The sequence below is a fragment of the Fukomys damarensis genome, unplaced genomic scaffold, assembly GCF_012274545.1.
Source record: "Fukomys damarensis isolate Sample0158 unplaced genomic scaffold, DMR_v1.0_HiC HiC_scaffold_35, whole genome shotgun sequence".
Lineage (NCBI taxonomy): Eukaryota > Metazoa > Chordata > Mammalia > Rodentia > Bathyergidae > Fukomys > Fukomys damarensis.
In genome coordinates, this window is record NW_022900947.1 from 60,113 (window position 1) to 83,521 (window position 23,409).

The window sequence follows — 23,409 nt, forward strand, 5'->3', positions numbered from 1 at the left end:
TATAGGGAAGGTGGGATGGGTTGGGGAAGGGTAATAAGTGAAAAGAAAAAAATGTGAGAAAATGAAAAGATGGAAATAAAGTGTTTGTAAATTGGGAGGGGAGGAGGGGGTGAATGGAGGGCAGGGACAAGGGGAAAAAATGAGAACAAGACCTGTCATGTAGAGGTACAAGATCCCAATAATGAATGTAACTGTACTGTATACCTAAAATGTACCAATAAATTCAATTTTAAAAAGATCCATCAGAATATTAATGGACTGGTGTGATATTTCTCTTTAATATAAAACCGATAAATTTATTTCTAAAATTAAGAACCACCATGTCTTACTCTGATGTAGAGGAGTATTAGCCTGATCACCAACCTTTTGCATTACTTAAAACAATGTCCTATGTCAAGCACCAAGAAGCTCTTTTAGATTTTCCACGTGCATCTCCCATAACATTGACCATTGTCTTCTATGCAAAACTTGATGATACCCACCTAGTATAGGAAGATGTCTCACAGATATGACACAGCCATATATAACTGACAATATGATTTCACATAAACACTAGAACTAAAGGCAGAGAAAGGGATTTCAGAGTTAATGCATATCAGCGATATTTACAGTTCAAGAATCTCAAATCCTGTTAATGTAAAAAGTATACATTGAATATACTTACTTTTAAAAAACAATATTCTGTTCATTTTAAATCAGGGTTAACAAAATTTTTTCACTTTAGGTTATGCTCTATCAAGCAGAGTAATAATGAAAAGCATTAATGCCTTAATGGTTTCTCATATGAATCTTGTTTTTTTGGTAATGCTTTTCCACATTTATTGCATATGTAAATTTCCCTTCAGCATGAACTACCTGGTGTTTTCTAAGGCATAAATTTTGCACAAAGGTCTTTCTACACTTACTTCATAGGGTTTCTCTGATACTAATCCTTTAATGTTGAATACAATTACGCCTTTGCTATATTTATGATTATGGTCATTATACCATCCTTTCTGACCTTTAACCTCACCCAAGTATTAAAAAGTCATAGCCTTGGGGCCGGGGATTTAGCTCAGCAGTTCGGTGGCCTGCCTTGCAAGTGCAAGGACCCGAGCTCAATCCCCGGTACCAAAAAAAAAAAAAAAAAAAAAAAAAGTTGTAGCCTTTATACTTTCCCAATGTCACTTTTTCAAATGAATCTTTTCAACAATTATGATTATTAACTGGTGTCATTTGCTTGTTTGTTTGAGATACGGTCTTGCTTTGGCTGACCTCTAATTCATGATGACTGTCCTGCCTCAGCTTCCCTAGTGTGGGATTACAGGTGTGCAAAGCATGCCCAGCTTGATTATGTACATTATTGCATCCTATCTGGACCTTCACTTTTATCCAAGTATTAAAAGGTCATAGCTTCTGTATTTTCCCAGGATCACTTTTTGAAATAGATATGGTCTTTCTCTGGTGAAATTCCTTTGGTGTACTGAGAAGTCACAGCTGAAAGAAATGTAAATAAGGACAGCCGAAAGAAATGTAAATAAGGAATTATCTCACCGCTAAACTTTGGTTTACTTACTTAACAAATCTAATACATAAAATTACACCATAGACATTACTAAGATGAATAGACAGTAAAGCAAATCCACACATTTATTCAGCTATATGGACTTAACAGTATCAAATTGAGCAAATTGTCCATCAGAATTTTATTATACACATCTAAGAATTTGCAGCAAAGCAGATGAACACAAACATTAAGTCACATAGGAAAAGAAGAACAATTTGTTATATCTTTCCACAAAAGCCTCTCCTTTCCAATACATCATGATATCCTTATGGTACTGAACAATGGCATCTTTTGGTCTAGACACAGTAGAAATGTGAATGGACCAAATATGTAAGCACATACTCTCTTACAGACAAAATTTTATTGGGGAGGGGACAGGACTTCACCCAAATTGGGTCAGCACTCACTAAAGACAGTGCCAAAGGTTCTGCTTTTATAACAACACCAAGTTTTTATTGATTTGTGGGGTAGACTAAACTCATAATTTCCACAGGCCAGGAGCATATTTCCAAAAGATGTTTCTTCTTGTGATGGAATTGGGTCTCTGGGTAGTCACAATCAACTTGTCCAATAGAATGCACAAGTTTTGTATCTCTGGTGCCAAACATCCTGTGTACCATCCTGTGCAAAATATCCCACCCTTGTAGATACAGACCTTATGACAGGGCTAAAGAATATCAGGTTTGAGCTGCTGTGGCTACCAAAGAAACATAAGGGTTGGGGGAGAAAAGAATAGAAAAAGAAAAAAGGTAATACATACCAACTCCAAAGGTCAGTAGGCCAATCAACCCTGCATTATAGAATTGGACAAAAAAGTTTTAAACAATCAACATGTCTATATATAGGTATGTAGAAGTAATGTTGTCTCTTCTGTCTGCATGTTTTCGTCTATTAAATGAAGCAACAAAAACACTCCAAATGAAACACTTTTCTCTTAATTGTGGAGAATGTTATGTAATCAATACTATTCTGTTTCATACAAATGTCAACTTCATGACTTCTGAAGTCTCCAGTTTTCACCTGAACTGGCTCACTGATTTCATTAAATTTTAGGTCATTTATCAAATTGAAAGAAACATGAAAAAAGACGTAGTTCCTCCACTGAGTTGGAAACAATACATTAATAAAATGTTTAGTGTGTTGTGAAAATATATCTTCAAAATTTCCAGACTCTGCTCTTATAAAAACCATGCTTAAAATGCCTAATCAAATATAACAATATTTCATGACCTTGGAACAGTTCATGTTAGGTTTTCTATAAGTAAAAGTGCATAAAAGTACATGGAAAGATTTTAAAACAAGAAATCCTATTTTGTAGAAATGAGATTTTTCTTTTTTAGGTATGTGAGGTTAACCATTAGAACATTTTCCAAGTATTTTAAACTATCTTTCATTTCTATAATTCCCTTTTCACAAGATAAGTATATACAAATATGTACACCATGAACACACACAATTATTACTTTGATGGTTCTCTTTCTCCAAAAGTTAATTATTGTATTGTAAAAAAATAGGTATATTTCAGTCAATGTAAATCTAAATCAAATTTGTATTCTACATCCAAAGGAGTGGACACATGGAAAAATTATAGGAAAAAAACTTCATAAGTAGTAATAATTCAAGATTTGAAAATATAAGGCTTATTACACTACTATCTTTTGTATAGTTATGATAATTTTCCAGTAATTACAAAACTGAACATTTTAAAAAGGTAATTATGGAAGTAATACTTCCCAAATAATTTCAATTTTAATGACTCTGGGGAAAAGGATTAATAAAGATGTCATTCTACTATTTACCAAATTGTATATTATGTCATCGAGAATCTTAAGTGGAATGCCTGTGGCAGAAAAACATAAAAAAAAAAGTTATTAAAAAATCATTTTTATTTACTTACAAAAATCATGCATAATCTCAAATACTTCAAAATCCATTATAAAGCCTCATTTTAAAGTATAGATTAAAAACTCAAGATAAGTCCTGTTCTTCAAAGTATGATTTATTGATAGTTGTGATTTCTCCAGGTTCCAAAAGGATATTCTGTAAATTGGAATTTACAATAAATTTCTTTCAGAGATAAGTTTTCTGCATTATTCTCTGATATCCTAGGAAGATTTTTTTCTACACATCAATAATGTCCAGTAAATTTTAAGCAAAAGTTGAAGAATATGCCATATTTCTATACTTATAGTATTTCTCTTGATTAAGGATTCTCTTATTTACATCAAGCTGAGGCATGAGTTAGGCTTTGTTCACTCTTTACCTTTATGAAGGCTTTCTTCTCTATGAAATATATGTATTCTCTGGTACTCTGACAAGTATATTTTGGACAAAGGTCTTCCCACAGTCATTACATGAGCTGCTTCCTTTACATTTTTATAGTTTATCCTCACTATGAATATTCTGATGTTGTGTAAGGTTTGAGCTTTGATTAAAAGCTTTGCCACATATTTTACATTTATAGGGTTTCTCTCCAGTATGAATTCTCTGGTGTCGAGTAAGGTGTGAGCTTTGAGTAAAAGCTTTGCCACATTCTTTACATTTGTATGGTCTCTCTCCAGTATGAATTCTATGGTGCTGAGCAAGAGTTGAACGATCATTAAAGGCTTTGCCACATTCTTTACATTTGTAGGGTCTCTCTCCAGTATGAATACTGTGATGGTTAGTAAGAGTTGAACAATCATTAAAGACTTTGCCACACTCTTTGCAATTGTACAGTTTCCCTCCATTATGAATTCTCTGATGCATAGTAAGTCGGGAACTCTTATTAAAGCCCTCACCACATTCTTTACATTTGTATCGTTTCTCACCAGTATGAATTCTCTTGTGTTGGATAAGGGCAGAACAATCACTAAAGGCTTTCACACATTCTTTACACTTGTAGGGTTTCTCTCCAGTATGTATTCTCTGGTGTACAGTAACACTTGAGACTCGTTTAAATGCTTTGCCACATTCTTTACATTTGTACGGTTTGTCTCCAGTATGAACTCTCTGATGGAGAGTAAGATTTGAAGAACCATTAAAGGCTTTGCCGCACTGTTTACATCTGTAGGGTTTCTCTCCTAAGTGAATTATCTGGTGACGAATGAGGTTTGAGCTTTGATTAAAAGCTTTGCCACATTCTTTGCATTTGTAGGGTTTCCCCCCTATATGAATTCTCCGGTGTTGAATAAGGTTTGAAATTTGAATAAAGGACTTGCCACATTCTTTACATCGGTAGGGTCTCTCTCCGGTATGATGTTTCTGATGTTGAGTAAGGTTTGAACGAACATTAAAGGCTTTGCCACATTCTTTACATTTGTAGGGTTTTTCTCCTGTATGAATTCTTTTATGTACAGAAAGGTTTGCAATTTGATTAAAAGCTTTGCCACATTCTTTACATTTGTAGGGTTTCTCTCCAGTATTATGAATTCCTAGGTGGTTTCTAAGGCTAGAATACAGAGTAAACGCTTTGCCACATTCATTACATTTGTAGGGTTTCTCCCCAGTATGAATTCTGTAATGCTGTGCAACATATGAGAGCCTGTTAAAGGCTTTGCCACATTCTTTACATTTGTAGGGTTTCTCTCCAGTATGAATACTATGATGTCGGGTAAGAACTGAGATTTGATTAAAAGTTTTGCCACATTCATTACATTTGTATGGTTTTTCTCCAGTATGAATTCTCTGGTGTTGTCGAAGGCTTGAATCCTGGGCAAAAGCTTTGCCACATTCCTTACACTTGTAAGGTTTCTCTCCAGTATGGATCCTTTGATGTCGAGAAAGACCTGAGGTCTGATTAAAAGTTTTGCCACATTCTTTACATTTGTAGGGTTTCTCTCCAGTGTTATGAATTCTCAAGTGTTGTTTGAGCCTTGAATCTTGGGTAAAGGTTTTCCCACATTCTTTACATTTGTAGGGCTGGTCTCCAGTATAAATTCTCTCATTTTGAGTAAGTTCTGAGTTCTGATTAAAAGCTTTGCCACACTCTTTATATTTGTAAGGTTTCTCTCCAACCCTATGAATTTGCAGGTGTTGTTTAAGCCTTGAATCCTGGGTAAAGGCTTTGCCACATTCTTTACATCTGTAGGGTTTTTCTCCAGGATGAATTTTCTGATGTTGATTAAAAGCTTTGGCACATTTTTTATATTTGTAAGTCTTGTCTTGAATATGAATACTTGGAAAGGTAGCAATATTGGAGTATTTAAAGATTTTTCCATGTTTTTTATCTTGATAAAGATTCTTTGGGAAACAAGTCCACTCATGTTTCCAAAGATTTGAGCCACAGATAAAATTTTCATGATTTTCATCACATTCATATATTTTCTTATCAATATAAGTATTCAGATAATTATTTAGAGTAGACCCCTGGCTATGGGTCTTCCTAGTTTCATTATGAATGTAGTGTATTTTCCAGACATCTATATCTGCATTTGGATTAATCAATAATGGGTAAGTAAAGATCTCATATTCATTACAATTCTGTGTTTTGACAAAAGGAGAAATTGTTTCTTGTTTGCAAGGTGAGCTTTTTCTAAAAGAATTCTCAAACTGATCACATTTAGATATTTCTTCATTTTTAAATCCATTGTCTATAGAAATGTTCAAGTTAAAGTTTAACCCAGTAGCATGAAGTAGGCCCCTTTTCAGATTCTCTAAATTTCCTTTCAGAGGAAAGTTATGTTTCAGAAATTGGTGTGGATACTCACTTATACAAACACTTGGCTCTTCAGCAGTAACTGGAATAAACTGAGATATTTTCTGAGGTGATGTACGTTCTTCATCTCCATTAACAAAGAAGTTTTTGTTTTGGACAGGTATTACAGATTGATTTTGTCCAGCATAATATATATTCCAACTTTCACTCTTACCAATACTTTCCCCTTTATTCCTTAAGTATATATTGTCAAGGCTACAATTTCCATGTCTTCTCTTTATCATATTCTGGAATAAATATTTTATGCACTGCTCTCCTGAAAAGTCTTGGGTATAATGAGAAGATACAGCTGAAACAAATCAAAATAATAAATTCTCACTTACTAGACTCCAGTGAATATACTTTGCAAATATAATATGAAATTATATGAAGCTGGGGACATCAGCAGGATAGAACAGTAAACTCTTAATTATTCAAGAGATAACGTGAACTTAACAACATACCAACCATACTGTTTTGTGAATACTTCCAAAACTAAGAGTTTACAGCACTCCAGATGGCAAAACATGGGGGAGAACCCACATAGGAAGAGAAAGAAACATTTGTTACTTCTGTCAACCACAGATCTTCCTCCTCCCCAGAGCACTGTGGAATTAGAGGGTATGGGGACCCAATCTCTTTCTTCTCCCTCAGCACAGAAAAAGAGGAAAACTATGTACCAAATGCTAGCTTTCTTGGGGGATTTTCATTTTGTTCATTTTTAATTCTGGCTTATCTATCCTGAAACAAAATTCTATAGATAACAGGTTTATTTAGGGACAATAACTGGGTTTTTTAATTTTTTAATTTATTTATTACTGATTTCATTAGCAAATTAAATTCTAAGCATTTACAAAGCCAATGTATGCATATAGTCAGATTGCCAAATCTAACTGAATAACACATATTATATTACCTAATCATTTCTGTGCTTAGAATATTTTACATCCATTCTATTGCCATTTATCAAAAATACAATATATTAATTACACTCACCATGCTGTGTGGTAGAATTCTTGACATACATATTGATCTAAAATTTTGTACCCTTTTTTTTTTTTATGCAGTAATTGACTTTGGTATCTGCCTTCCTATCACTCACCAAAAAATACAGTCTCTAGTAACCAATATTTGACCCTTGATATTTCTGACTTCAACTTTTTCAGATTCCACATAAAATCATGCAGTAACTGACTTTGGTATCTGCGTTTCTTCCTATCATGTAAAGTCCTGCATGTTCTTTAAATGTGTGCTCATGTTACTAAAATGACAAAATGTTCTCTTTAACACTAAATAATAATCCACTTTATATGGGATTTTTATTCATACATCTTTGGACAGGCACTTAGATTATTTCTGTATCTTGGCTATTGTAAACAATGTTGTACTGAACATAGGAGTGAAAAAATCAACATATCCGTTTCATTTCTTTTGGCTGTATGTTCAGTAGAATTGCTGGATCATATAATCTTTCTAATTTTAATTTCTTCATAAACTTCCATACTGTTCCTTGTCATGGCTTATATCTAGATGTCCACCCAAAGCCTCATGTACTCCCAGGAGGGGCTCATGGTAGTGACGGGCTCATCGGTGCAACAACTGGATCAGTTCACGATTAGATTAGATAGACTGACCCTGCCAGAAATGGTAAAGAAATAACTTTCACCGAAAAATAAAATGCTCACAGAAACATAAATCATGGAATTTAAAGCTCTTTAGCAAAAGGAGATGTAACATAAAAACATGTCTATTTGCCATAAAATTTGAAACACAAAAGCATAAAAAATCATCATAAACTTCTGTTATGGGATATACAAGTAAGAATTACTACGATATCAATAAAATAACAAGAAGGAGCAATATAAAGCAAAGAATTTTCAGGTGGAATTAAAGTGAATTTGTTACAAGGTTAAAATACAGTATTGGACTGTATGTGAAAGATATATGCCTTTAATCTCAGCCAGGGAGGCTGAGACAGAAAAACTAAACTCTGAGACAAGCATGGACAACTTAGTGACTTAGGGAGAACGTGAGTCAAAACAAAAAATAAAAGGGCTAGAGAGGTACATCAGTGCAAAGGCCCTGGGTTCAAATCCCAATAATACTAGATGGATACATACATACATACATAAATTACAGTGTTGAGACCTTAAGGTGCTTCTTATATAACCCCATGTAAATGACAATGTAAATATCTATAAACAAAGACAAATGGGAAAAGGACCAACACATGTCTCTGTAAAAATCAATGAAACTCAATATTAAAACATGAGTAGGAAAAACAATTACAATACGTAAAACTATTTCTAAAATGGCAAGAAAAAATTCTTCCTTTTCAGCAGTTTCTTCAAATATATATGAATTTATACTTAATCTGAAATAAAAACACATATATTTGTTAATGAGATAGAATTTTTTAAATTAATCTATAAGCTGTCCTCAGACATTCTACATGTAAGAACAAACAGGCTGAAAGAGAAAGGTTAGAAATGATATTACATGAAAAACAAAAGAAAGCAGGTTGAGTCATAACTATACAAAATCAAAGCAGTAACAGTGATATGAAATGAAATATACCTTAAGTCCAAAACTTTAACAAGAGATGTAAAGTAACGATAAATGGAATGATTCTCTAGGATACTTTTAACAATATATATGTAATCACATAGCATGTCTGAAATATAGGAAGCAAATATTGACACAATTGAAGAAACAAATAGGAAATAACACTGTTGTAGGAGATTCAATTCCTCACATACAGTCATGGAAAAAATAAAGCTCAAAAGAATAAAGAATAGTAACAGGAACAAGGACTATGAAAAACCTAAACCAATTAAACCTAAATCTACAATCTTCTTAATAGCTCATTATATCCTGGACAAACCAACTTTCAGGGCATAAAACAAGTCCTAATAGATCTTAAAATATTAAGTTCTTTTCTAACCATAGTAAAATACAGGTAGAAATCCATGGTGGAAGAGAAATCACAAAATTAACAATATGTAACAATAATTCTGGGTAGTACTGGGGATTGAACTGAGAGCCTTCTCAGTAAGCTACATCCTTAGTCCCCCTTTTTAACTTAGAGACAAAGTCTTGTTAAGTTGTTGAGTTCTCCAGGCTACATTTAAACTTGCAATCTTCCTGCTTCAGCCTCTCAGAGTGCTAGGATTACAGATGTACATTACCATCCCCAGCTAAACAACCTACTAATTCCATGCAACCACTACCAAAATTCCAATGTTAATTTTTCCTGTAATACAAAAAGGCACTCTGCCAGGTACCAAATGAAAAAACAAAAAACAAACAAACAGACCAAAAAAACAAAACAAAATAAAAAAAACAGACATGACCAAATAGCTTAGGACTGGGGATTTAGCTCAGTGGTTCGGTCACCTGACTCATAAACACAAGGTCCTGAGTTGGATCCCCAGAACAAAAAAAAAGCTACTCTGAAAATCATGTTATATCAAAGGTTTGTGATTAACTCAACAGTATTCAAAAGAAAAACAAATTTGAAATCATAATGCTTCCTGGTTTAAAAACATATTAAAGTTACTATAACTAAAAATTTAATACTGACATGAAGTTAGAGAAATACATCAGTACAGTAACAAACCCTCATATATACAGACGAACCTAGATATACTCATACACTGATATTTGCTGCAACATAATTCACAACAGCCAATAGGTGAAAGCAACCTAAATGTTCCTTGACACGAATGAATGAAGGCAATTTAGAATACACAAATAATGGAATACTATTCAACCATCAAAAAGGTAAGAAATATTCTAACACCTAGAATAATGATTAATCGTGAGGACATTATTCTAAGTAAAATAAGCCACTCACAAACAGTTACAATGTGATTCTACCTCTACATCTAAAGCAGTGGTGAAACTTGTAGAACAGAAAGTAGAATGGTGTTTGTGATGGTGAGATGAAATACAGAAAACAGCACTTATTTTTCGTGGGTACTGAATTTTAGTTTTGCAAGATGAAAGCTTTATACTGATATGTTGCATAACATATATGTTTAACAATTCTGAATAGTACACTTAAAATATTTGAAAGTATGTTTAATTTTATGGAGCTTTGACTATAATTAAATTTTTTAAAAAGTGTAACAAAAGTATAAAAATGTTGAAAAATGATCTTTAAATCTTGGATGTTTCCCTTAAACAGGAAATTAATTCATTAATAATTTCCATGAATGTTCACATATAATGAAACAACTCAGCACAAATCAAGACAGACAATATACATGTCATGAACATACAAGTCATGCAAGTATACATGCCATGAACAAAACAGTGCTAATATTTTTACATGCAACTAAAGACATACACAATTTTACTGGCAATAGACATGGCTCACACATATCTGAATTTCACCTTACACTGCCAAAAGTGTATAGTATTGTTATCTGTTCAATATATACATAAAAAACTAAACATAACTGATGTGAGGGAACCTATCATAAAAAAATGAAACAAATATTGCAAAGCAAGAAAAAAAGAAACCATAAACATATATGTACTATTTTAAAAAGTTTTCTATATAACTATAATTTTCAGCTGTGACTATGTAATAGCCATGAAGAGAAGGCATTGTGAAAAATTAATATTTAATGTACAGCAGAAAAATTTCATAAAAACTCCTTATAACTAGTCATAAAGTTATGATGAAATAATTTTAATGAATAAGTACTATAGATAATATCAGAGAAATTCTTTATGATACTATGAATGTCACAATGGCTTAACACAGAGGTCTTTAGAAATGTGCACAGCAATGAAAAAGTAGCCATCATGAAGACTCTCAAAGGTAAATGGGAGGATTTTACCATTTTTAGGAATTTACCTAGCACTACAAATGTGTGGGGAGGAGCAGAATGGGAGGTTTTAAAAGCATGACAAATATAGAGCAAGAGATGCCCTCCTGGGACAGAAAGAGAAATAAACCTAGGCTTCTGAAAAATCATTTCCATTGGAACAGAGTTTCTCAAACCATATACTCACCTTTGGTTCTCTGAGTCAGAGTTAGTTCTAAACTCACAATCTTCCAGCCTCAGACTCCTGAAACCTGGGATTACAGACATTCACAAATATTCCCAGTTCCTCAACCAACATTTTAAAGCCTGGCTTCCTTGTTCATGTTTGGACAGCTCACCTATATTCTCTGTTCCTACCTACCTGAGTAAATGGCTACTATCTCTTCTCTCTCCACATTCCAAAGCTCCTTCCTTTGCTCCAGAAAGGTGACCAGATATGGCTTAGAAACAGCAAGACCTATTTATTGAAAAATAGAACACAATGCTTGCTTGGGACACTTCTAATCCATACTTTGATCAGTAAAAAATGGTATAAGAAGATTATGGACAAGTACTTTTCCAAATTTTGTTTCCTGACAGACTCATAATTTGCATATGAGCTTACTTCCAACTAGTGCCAAATCAAAGATAATAGGGGAAAAAATGGACTACAGTATGTAGGCCACAATATTTTATAGCACTGAATTCCTATAGTTACCACTACTCTTGAGTAAAGTTTGTAAATTATAAGGAGAAAGTTAAAACAAGACATACAAACATTTTCTAGTATATATCAATAAACCCCCAAATTTTTTTCCTTGAAAGCAATAATCTGAAAGTGATTCATGCAAAAACAAAAGCACTTGAGAGATGCTCTATCAAAAAAAGTAAATTAATGTTGCTAGCGCATCAGGAATTCTCTACAGACATTATCCTTACCCAGGAAGACCAGGTTTCTGTAGTTCTCCAACATCACATCCCTATATAAATTCCACTGAGCAGGGTCTAGGCATTCCCATTCCTCTGGAGAGAAATCAACGGCGACATCTCTGAATGTCACTAATTCCTGAAAAATAAATAAGTAAACAAACAGCACACTGACCACACAGATGCTGAAAGTTTGTTGCTTGTTTGTTTGTTTTGTACCAGGGATCAAACTTGGGACCTCGTGCTTACAAGGTAGGTGGTGAAACCACGGAGCTAAATCCCTGGCCCTAACACAGTTCTTAATTCACCATATGCAAGATGAAAGAGAGAACTTAGGGAGTTATGATTCTGACATAGTCAACACAGCGATGTTCTCTAAGGAAAGGAAGTGATGTGAGAGCCACAAAACCAATGTAAATACTGTAGGGAAAGTTGGGGGAAAGGGAGGGAAAGGTAAGGGCCTTAGTGAGGTTTCTGGCAAATCCTGACTGGAATTAAATACCTGCTAGAGGAAGCAATTAAGAGAAGCAGGGAGAACTGACAAGGAGCCTGGCTTGATTGGGTGCCAGGGCCCCAATTCACTCCTCTCTACTTTCAGTTAAATATAAAGGTGATAAAGTGGGGAGTGAACTCTATTATGGAAAACTCAGTATACAAAATATATACTCAAACCTGGACATTCACCTATATATAAATACATATATATGTTTATTATTATCTCACCATGTTAATGCACTGAAATGTACACATATCCTTTTACTAATTGCTAATTTGGCCCTGAATGTGAGACTCTGCTGTAAGTATCAGAGATATCACCTTGACAAAATAAAGAGGATCAAAGGGAGCTTACTCAACAATTTGCAGGTAGAAAATAGAAAGAGAGAGCCGGGGATTTGGCTCAGTGGTTCCACCACCTCCCTCACAAGCAAAAGGGCCTGAGTTTGATCACTGGTACCAAAAAAAAAAAAAAAAAAAAAAAAAAAAAAACGGCAAAGAAAATAGAAAGAGACAGTGGTTGAATCAGAAGTTTCAGAGACTAAAACAATCAAGTTATAACAATTCTCTAAGGGGAGAGTGCCTTTCTTGCCACATAACAAAATGGGCTAAGAACAATGACCCTCGAGCTCCCTTATTCTAACAAGATAGCTGTCTAATTCCTTATTTCTCTCCTTTTTCTAATAAGGTGACTTTGTTTCTCCCAAACCTCTATCTCTAATTTTTTCTTGATATAAAGTTTATGAACCCCAGGGAAGATATGATCCATCCTTCTTCCAGACATGTATTGACAATACTACACTCTTATGTAATATGAGGTATAAAGTTATCAACATAGAAGTATAAACTTTAAGCACCATATTTATATTGTAGGGGATAAATTATATACTTTTTTGTTCTGGTACCAGGCATCAAACTTAGGTCCTTGAGTTTGCAAGGCAGGCACAGTGCTACTGAGCTAAATTCCTGGCCCCATATATACTGTCAATCAGATGATAAAGCCATGGTGAGGATATTTCTAAAATGTTTATGGGTATAACCATAAATTGGAGATCTAATCAAAACTCAGATTTAAATAAGTAGTTCTAGACTGGGGCCTGGGTTTCTCAATTATATAAAAATTTACTAGTGATAGTACTAGCAGGAGTCCAACAGACACTCTTAAAGAGTCATTAGGCAACTGGGCCTGTAATCCCAGCACTCAATCTGGTAAAAGCCATCTATGAAAAACCAACAACCAATATCACACTAAATGGTTAGAAACTGAAATCCTTCACACTAAAATCAGGAACAAGACAAGGATGTCCACCATCACCATTCCTGTTTAATACAGTTTTGGAAACATTAGCCACAACAATTAGACAAGAGAAAGAAATAAAAGGAATAAAGATAGGAAAGGAAAAAGTCAAATTGTCATTATTTGCAGATGACATGATACTCTATATAGAAGACCCAAAGAACTCCACTGAAAGTCTTCTAGACCTAATAACCAAATCCAGTAAAGCAGCTGGATAGAAGGTCAACACACAAAAATCAATAGATTTCCTGCACATGAACAACAGACTCACTGAGAGAGAAAATGGGAGTCAATTCCTTTCACAATACCATCCAAAAAATTGAAATACCTAAGAATCAACCTAATGAAAGAAATCAAAAACCTCTACTCTGAAAACTACAGCACTCTGAAAAAATAGACTGAAGATGGTGTCAGAAACTGGAAAGACATCCCTTGCTCCTAGGTAGGAAGAATCAACATAGTGAAAATGGCCATACTTCCAAGATTTCTATATAGATCCAATGCAACCCCAATTGAAATTGCAGCAGTGAACTTCATGGACCTTGAGAAGACAATCCAAAAATTCATTTGGAACAAAAAGAGACCTAGAATAGCAAAAGCAATTCTAGGCAATAAAGACAAGGGGATATCACAATCCTCAACCTGAAACTATACTACAAAGCTACTGTGACAAAAAGCAGCATGGTACTGGCAAAGAAACAGACCTGAGGACCACTGGAACAGATTAGAAGATGCAGAAACAATTCCAGACAGATTCAGCCACCTCATCTTTGATAAAGAAGCCAAACACCTTCACTAGAAAAAAGAGAGCCTCTTTAATAAGTGGTGCTGGAAAAACTGGGTTTCAATTTGCCAAAGATTAAAACTAGCCTTATATTTCTCAAATAGCACTAAACTAAAATCAAAATGCATTGAAGATCTAAATATTAAAACAGAAACACTAAACTGGCTGAAACAGATGTTAGGAAAAGATTTTATGAACAAAATCTCAGTTACACATGAACTAGCACAATCAACAAGTGGGATCTCTTTATATTAAAAAGCTTCTGAGCATCCCAGGTCTCCAAGCAGCACAGACCAGTGAGGAATGCAGCTTCATGGGCACCTTCATCCACCCACCAGCATCACCCCAGCACAGTGCCCTCCTGCCAGCCTCCTAGTTGTGCCCGTACCTGGGTCCACACTGCAGAGGCACAAAGAGTCAGAAAGGCCATTGTACAGGGCTCCAGAAGATAGAGCAGAAGTGAACAATAGAAAGAGGGCCTCTCTCAGGCTCCTTAATGAAAATTGAAAAGTGAAGAGAATCTCTGCAAAAAGGCAGACCAGACCACCATGGTTGGTAAGTTGGAGAGATCACCACCTCCCATTGGAACCTGGACTATCCTCAGGGGAAGGGCAGCTGGAACCAGCAGTACAAACCTTGCAGAGTTCAATCCTGCAGGAGGTCAGGGAGCTCAACCAGGGCCTTGCAGCCCGAAATCAGCCTGAATCTCTGGGGTCTGTGGCTGGCTTGTCAGACTAATTGACTTATATCTGCACACTGCTGCCCACATTGTCTATTGTGACAGCAGAGACATATTCTGGAGACCCTTCACTTTTATTTTTTTAATTTTTTTTCTTTTCCTTTTTTTAATTTTTATTTTCTTCCCATTCTTTTCAAATTCTTTTTTCTTTTTCTCTTTCCCATGCAATCTCTCACTCTTCCACATTGTTCTTCATCTCCCTTTTCTGTTCCTGATCCTACCCTAATTTGGATTTCTTCTTTCTTTTTCTTTTCTTCTCTCTTTTTCCTTCTCTCAATGGTGATTAGTTTCAAAGGAAAGTAAGTACAGCTTCTAGATCCCCTGTTGCTGTTAGGTGGCTCCATTCTTGCCTTTGTTCTTTCACTCAGTCTTTCCCTCTTGTCTTCAACAGTTTCCTAGAGTTTGGGTGATCTTCCTGTGTCCTTTGGCCTCACTTCTAACCTAATCCTATCCTTCTACCTATCTATCCCTCTCTTCCCAACTCCTTCTAGGTCCCCACTCTGAAAAGAAAAGATGCTATATTGAAAAGTTTATTCACTACAAACATATTTTGGGCTGGTCCTCAAGTTTGATTTAATTCACATGGTTGAAAGTGATAGATTAATAACTACCACAAACTGTCACTTTCTAAACTATGCTTGATGCTATTGTGTTGCTGCTTGTATTACTTGGGCTAAGGTGTTGTGATTGATCTAATCAGTTGTCCTTCCTGGTATTATGAAAATGAGAGTGTCGCCAAGTCATTAGAGACCTAAAGACCAGCTATATCTGGAAGATAGAAGCATTAACTCAGGAATTAAACCAAGAACAGTACCACCAACAAAATAGAAATGAGAAAACATTTCAGCAAAGCACAAATACAGACTTCCAGCTCACCAAAAGCAAGTTCTGGGGAAAATGAGGTAGAAAAGTCTGACAATCAACCACCAGGACACCCTGAACTGATAGCACAGGAAGTAACAAAACAGATGAATAAGGCTCTAGAAAAATTCAAAACAGAAATAATTTCCCAGATAACTACAAAACTGGGGAGCAAAATGAAAGACATGATTAGAGACTTTAGAACAGAAACAGATTAAAACAATACTTGAGTTCAGGACCATGAGAGAAGCCATGAATGCCTAGCATAGGAAAGAAATGGAATCCATGAAAAAGATTCAAATAGACACCCAGGAGATTAAAAAAAAAAAAAAACTATTGAAAGTTTACACAGCAGACTGAGCCAATGTGAAGACAAAATATCATATATGGAAGACAGAATGGCAGTAGTGACAGTGAAAAGAGAAATCTCTTAAAAATAGTAAAGGACCATGAAAAATCAATCCAACAGCTCCTAGATGATGCAAAGAAGAATAATATAAGACTGATTGGAGTCCATGAAAAAGCAGGAGGAAGTACAAATGTCATAAAGAAAACAATGCTCACAGAATTAATGACAAAACTTCCCAAACAGAGCAAAAGAGTTTAACATAAAGATAAGTGAGGAATATAGGACTCCAACTAGCCATGATTTAAAAAAAAAAAAATCTACACATAGACATGTAATAATCAAGATTCCAGAAACCCAACAGAAGAAAAAAGTGCTACAAGCAGTTAGAAAAAAGAAACAAATCACATGCAAGGGAAGGCCCATCAGAATTGCAATAAACTTTTGCGGAGGGGGAAAAATTTTAAAAGGGCCAACAATAGAATAATAATATGACAATGGTAAGTCAATACATATCAGTTATAACCATCAATGTTAATGGACTCAATTCACCAGTCAAAAGAAATAGACTGGCAGAATGAATTAAGAAGCAAAATCCAACAATACAAGCAACTCACCTAGTTCAAAAAGAAACTCATAGGCTCAAAGGAAAAGGATGGAAAACAGTTCTCCATGCAACAGGAACCCAGAAAAAGCCAAGGGTAGCTATCTCATTTTCAGACAAAGTAAATTTCAAACCAAAACTAATTAAGAGAGACAAAGGTCACTACATCCTTGTAAAGGGAACAATCCAAGAGGAAGAGATGACAATCATAAATATATACATACACCAAATACTAATGCCCCCAACTATACAAAACAAATATTATGGGGCATAAAAAAACCAACTAAGCACTACTACACATGTACCAGGGGACCTAAATCCCCACTGTCACAAATAGACCGGTCTTCCAGACAAAAAGTCAACAATGAAATACTAGAACTGAACCAAGCTTTTTTTTTTTTTTATTAAGTTTATGGGTACATTTAAGGTAAGCAATACAGTTACAGTCATCACTGGGATCTTCCACCTTTACATGATATACCTTGCTTCTTATTTTTTTCCCATTCCCCTACCCTTCCTTCACCCCCTTCATCCTTCCCTATGTACAAAGACTTTGTTTCCATTTCTTCCTTTTCCCTTATTTCCTTTCCCCTATCCTTCCCACTTCCCCTGCTGCCTTGGCCCTTTTATTCCTATTTCACACTATCAGTTATACCATTTGAACCTTATTTACACTTTTAGTTTTTCACACTGGAGAAACTATTTGGTAATTACACGTGTGTCCTATTTATTTCACATAAGAGTATGGCCTCAATGTGCATTCATTTAGCAATAAATGTCTCTAGCTTCTCTCTCCTTATGGCTGAGTAGCATTCCCTTTTATAGAAAAATCACATCTTCTTTATCCACTCTCCAGTTGATGGGCAATTGGGGTGTTTCCAAGTTTTAGCTATTACAAACTGTGCTGCTGTAAACATGGGTGCACATATATTGCTGTGGTATGATTCTTTTAAGTCTTTTGGAAAGATACCCAGCAGAGGGATAGCTGGGTAAAATGGGACCTCTAATCCTAGTTATTTGAGGTATCTCCATACTGATTTCCACAGTGGTTGCACCAGTCTGCACTCTCACCAACAATGAAGATACCATAACCCTGCCAGCATTTGTTATTGGTTGATTTCTTGATAATAGCCATTCTTTCTGGGGTGAGGTGGAATCTCAGTGTTGTTTTCATTTGCATCTTTCCAATGACCAGTGATGTTGAACACTTTTTTAATACATTTATTTGCTTCTTCTACTTGTTTGTATATGTGTCTGTTCATTTCAGATGCCCATTTTTGAATCATGTCTTTATATTTGGGGGGTCTTATTTTTTTGAGTTCTTTATATATTCTAGATAGTATTCCTTTGTCTGAGGAACAGCTGGTAAACCTTTTTCCCACATTGTAGGTTGTCTCTTAGCCCTGATAGTGGTTTCTCTTGCAGTACAGAAGCTTTTTAACAGGATGAGATCCCAGTTGTTGATTCTTTGTGCTAGTTCCCATGGTGTTGCAGAAGGAACTGGAAATGACACACAGAGATGCAAGAGTGGGTAAAAGAAAACAAAAAAAAAAGTTTACTTTGCTAGCAGAGGTTCAGCCTGTCCTAAGGATGTGTCAAATGGCTGACACTGGGCTGGGTTCCAATCTGTCTTTTTTACAATTATGACCTCATTTTAGATACTTCAATAAGACATACTATTCCCACAGTTCCCATCACAAATCATGGTTAATTTTAACCCAAGTGTAGAACCCTCTTTGTGGTTAGAATGTTTATGTTTAGGATTCACCTAATGAGCTATTCTAACCCAGAAGAGTGGGGGTTAGGGTTAGGAAAACAGGACTGGTGATTTTCCTTTCATCTTAAAAGGTATAGCTATTGTTATCTTAGTTTGAACATCTGGTCTCACCCTGGGGATGTGGCTAAGCACCTCTGGCATCTGGTAATCTTATAACATTTTAAATTGGGGCTACATGCCTTCAAGCTTTGTAATGATGAAACTCTGGTATTGTTGTCCTAAGAAATAAGCAAAGCAAATTACAGAAGTGAAAGACAGTGGTTATTCTGTATTTGCTTAACATTTTATAGGTTTCGGACTACTTATAGAAGTTCTGTTTATCAGTGCTACTGAGGATTTCTTCATAAAGTCCTTTTCTGTGCCAGTGTCTTCGAGAGTTCTACCTAACTTATCTTCCAGCAAGTTTAGTGTTTTTGTTTTAATATGTATATCTTTAAAAATATTTAGATCTTTAATCCATTTCAATTTTAGTTTAGTGCATGGTAAAAGATAAGGTTCTAGTTTTAAGGTTCTGGTTTTAACCAACCTTTGGCTGGTTGAAATCCAGGATTTTCAACACAGTTTATTGAAAATCCAGTTTTTCCAACACAATTTATTGAAGAGGCTATCTTTCCACCACTGAGGATGGTTGGCTCCTTTGTTAATGATGAGGTAGCTGAGTACATCTGGAGTTGTTTCCGTAGCTTCCAATCTATTCCACTGATCCTTGAGTCTGTTTCTTTGGTAGTACCATGCTGTTTTTATCACAGTAGCTTTGTTGTATAGTGAAGATTGTGATATCCCCTGTCATGTTTCTGTTGCCTAGAATGTCTTTTGCTATCCTAGGTCCCTTCTGGTTCCAAATGAATTTTTGGATTGTTTCCTCTGGTTTTGTGAAATATACTATCGGAATTTCAGTCGGGATTGCATTGAATCTGTATGGCAGTTTTGGAAGTATGGCCATTTTCACTATGTTTATTCTTCCTACCCAGGAGCAAGGGATGTCTTTTCATTTTCTTTTATCCTCTTCCATCTCTGTTTTCAGTTGTCATGTCATGTTTTCATGCTACAGTTGTCAGTGTAGAGGTTTTTTGCTTCCTTCAGTGGAATGATTGCTAGACATTTCATTCTTTTGGATGCTATTATGAAAGGAATTATTTCCCTAATTTCTCTTTCAGTGAATGTTATTTTTGTACAAGAAGGCCATTGATTTTTGAATGTTGACCTTGTATCCAGCTACTTTACTGAATCTGTCAATTAAGTCTAGAAGTCTTTTGGCAGAATTTTTTCGGTCTTCTATGTAGAGTATTGTATCATCAGCAAATAATGACAGTTCAACCTTTTCCTTTCCTACCTTTATTCCTTTTATTTCTTTCTCTTGCTGTGCCTAACATTTCCTGAACTATATTGAACAGGAGTGGCGACAGTGGACCTCCTTGTCTTCTTCCTGATTTTAGTGTGAATATTTTCAGGCTTTGACCATTTAGTATGATGTTACCTGTTGATTTTTCCTAGATTGCCTTTATCAGGTTGAGATAAAGACCATCTATTCCAATTTTCAGCAGCGGTTTTATCATGAATGGGTGTTGGTTTTTTTTTTTGTTTTTTTTTTTGAGACAGGGTCACACTATGTAGTTGAGACTGACCTGGAACTCACTATGTAGCCCAGGCTGGTCTCGAACTCACAGCAATCCTCCTGTCTCAACCTCCTGAGTGCTGGGATTACAGGTGGGTGCCACCACACCTGGTTTTGGGTGTTGAATTTTGTCGAATGCTTTTACTGAGCTATTGAGATGATCATATAGTTTTTATCCTTGACTCTTTTAATATAGTGTATTACATTTATTGATTTCTGTATGTTGAACCATCCTTGCATCCCTGGAATATATCCGACTTGACCAGGGTTTATCATCTTGATGACCCTCTGTATTCTGTTTGCCATTATCTTATTGAGAATTTCTGCATCTATGTTCATTAGGGAGATTGGCCTGTAGGTCTCTTTTTTGGTTGGGTCTTTTCCTGGTTTTGGAAGCAAAGTAACACTTGCTTCCAGGAATGAATTTGGAAGTATTGCTTCCCTTTCAATTTCATTGAAGTTTAAAGAGTAGTGGCAATAGTTCTTCTCTTAACGTTTTATAGAATTCAGCAGTGACTCCACCAGGACCTGGACTTTTCTTTGTTGGTAAATTTTTAATAATGTTTTCAATTTCACTGATTGTAATTGGGGTGTTTAGAATTTTTTTTTTATCTTCTTCACTCAACCTTGGTAGTTCATATTATCTAAAAACCTGTCCATTTTTTCTGTGTTTTCTATTTTATTAGAGTACAGGTTCTCAAAGTAGATATTGATGATCCTCTGGATTTCTGCTGGATCTGTTGTGACTTCACCATTTGCATTCCTAATTTCATGAATTTGAGCCTTTTCTTTCCTTTTTTTGATAAGGTTGGCTAATATGTTTATTCTTTTTAAAAGCTAGTCTTCAATTCGTTGATTTTTTTTTACATTGTTCTCTTGGTCTCAATTGCATTCATTTCTGCTCTGATCTTCATAATTTCCTCCCTTGTATAAGCTTTGGTTTTGTCTTGCTCTTCTTTTACTAGGAGCTTAAGATTCAGCATTAGGCTTTTTATTTGAGTTCTCTCTGTTTTCCTAGTGTTGGCATTCACTGCTATGAATTTCCCTCAGAACTGCTTTCTTTGTCTCCCATAGATTCCTGTATGTTGTATTATTATTATCATTTATTTGTAAAAACTGTCTAATTCCTTCTTTAATTTCCTGTGTGGCCCATTGGTTGTTCAGGAGAGTATTATTCAACATCCATGTATTTGCGAAGTTCTTGCAGTTTCTTATTCTATGATCTCCAGTTTAATTGTACTATGGTCTGATAATATACATGGGATAACTTCATTTCCTTTGCATTTACTTAAGCATATTCTGTGAGCTAGTATGTTGTCTGTTTTGGAGAATGACATATGAGCAGCTGAAAAGAATGTATATTCTGATTTTATGTAGTGGAATACTCTGTAGAAGTCTATTAAGTCCATTTCTTCAAAAGCTTGGTTCATCTCAAAGACACTGGCATAGGAAAAGATTTTATGAAGAAATCCTCAGTAGCATGGGAACTCCCACAAAGAATCAACAACTGGGATCTCATCCTGTTAAAAAGCTTCTGTACTGCAAGAGAAACCAATGTATATTCTGATTTTATGTAGTGGAATACTCTGTAGAAGTCTATTAAGTCCATTTCTTCAAAAGCTTGGTTCATCTCAAAGACACTGGCATAGGAAAAGATTTTATGAAGAAATCCTCAGTAGCATGGGAACTCCCACAAAGAATCAACAACTGGGATCTCATCCTGTTAAAAAGCTTCTGTACTGCAAGAGAAACCACTATCAGGGCTAAGAGACAACCTACAATGTGGGAAAAAGGTTTACCAGCTGTTCCTCAGACAAAGGAATACTATCTAGAATATATAAAGAACTCAAAAAAATAAGACCCCCCAAATATAAAGACATGATTCAAAAATGGGCATCTGAAATGAACAGACACGTATACAAACAAGTAGAAGAAGCAAATAAATGTATTAAAAAAGTGTTCAACGTCACTGGTCATTGGAAAGATGCAAATGAAAACAACACTGAGATTCCACCTCACCCCAGAAAGAATGGCTATTATCAAGAAATCAACCAATAACAAATGCTGGCAGGGTTATGGTATCTTCATTGTTGGTGAGAGTGCAGACTGGTGCAATCACTGTGGAAATCAATATGGAGATACCTCAAATAACTAGGATTAGAGGTCCCATTTTACCCAGCTATCCCTCTGCTGGGTATCTTTCCAAAAGACTTAAAAGAATCATACCACAGCAATATATGTGCACCCATGTTCACAGCGGCACAGTTTGTAATAGCTAAAACTTGGAAACACCCCAAATGCCCATCAACTGGAGAGTGGATAAAGAATATGTGATTTTTCTATAAAAGGGAATGCTACTCAGCCATAAGGAGAGAGAAGCTAGAGACATTTATTGCTAAATGAATGCACATTGAGGCCATACTCTTATGTGAAATAAATAGGACACACGTGTAATTACCAAATAGTTTCTCCAGTGTGAAAAACTAAAAGTGTAAATAAGGTTCAAATGGTATAACTGATAGTGTGAAACAGGAATAAAAGGGCCAAGGCAGCAGGGGAAGTGGGAAGGATAGGGGAAAGGAAATGAGGGAAAAGAAAAAAGAGAAAAGGGAATAATGGAAACAAAAACGTTGTAAACAGGAAAGGGTGGAGGAGGTGAAGGGAGGGCAGGGGTATGTTAAAAAAAAAGAACTAAGGTACATCATGTAAAGGTGCAGGATCCCAATGATAAATATAACTGAATGTAACTGTACTATATAGCTAAAAAATACCAATAAACTAAAAAAAGTTTTTTGCACAGCAAGAGAAACCACCAACAGTATGAAGAGACAACACACAATGTGGAAAAAAATGTCTCCAGATGTTCCTCAGACAAAGGTCTACTATCTAGAATAAAGAACTTTAAAAAACCAGACCTCCCAAATTT

At 35.3% G+C, this 23,409-nt stretch overlaps 1 protein-coding gene across 1 annotated transcript in view; it reads right to left on the reverse strand.

The window, feature by feature from the left end:
* Positions 1-3,494: 3,494 nt before the first annotated feature.
* Znf721 (zinc finger protein 721) overlaps positions 3,495-23,409 on the reverse strand; it is a 62,205-nt gene continuing 42,290 nt past the window's right edge. The window contains exons 5-7 of the mRNA XM_010641623.2: positions 11,978-12,104; positions 11,421-11,516; positions 3,495-6,531 (exon numbers count right to left, since the gene is read on the reverse strand). Of these exons, the coding sequence (XP_010639925.2) occupies positions 3,923-6,531; positions 11,421-11,516; positions 11,978-12,104 (2,832 nt within the window). The 3' untranslated portion in view covers positions 3,495-3,922. The remainder of the gene's footprint in view (positions 6,532-11,420; positions 11,517-11,977; positions 12,105-23,409) is intronic.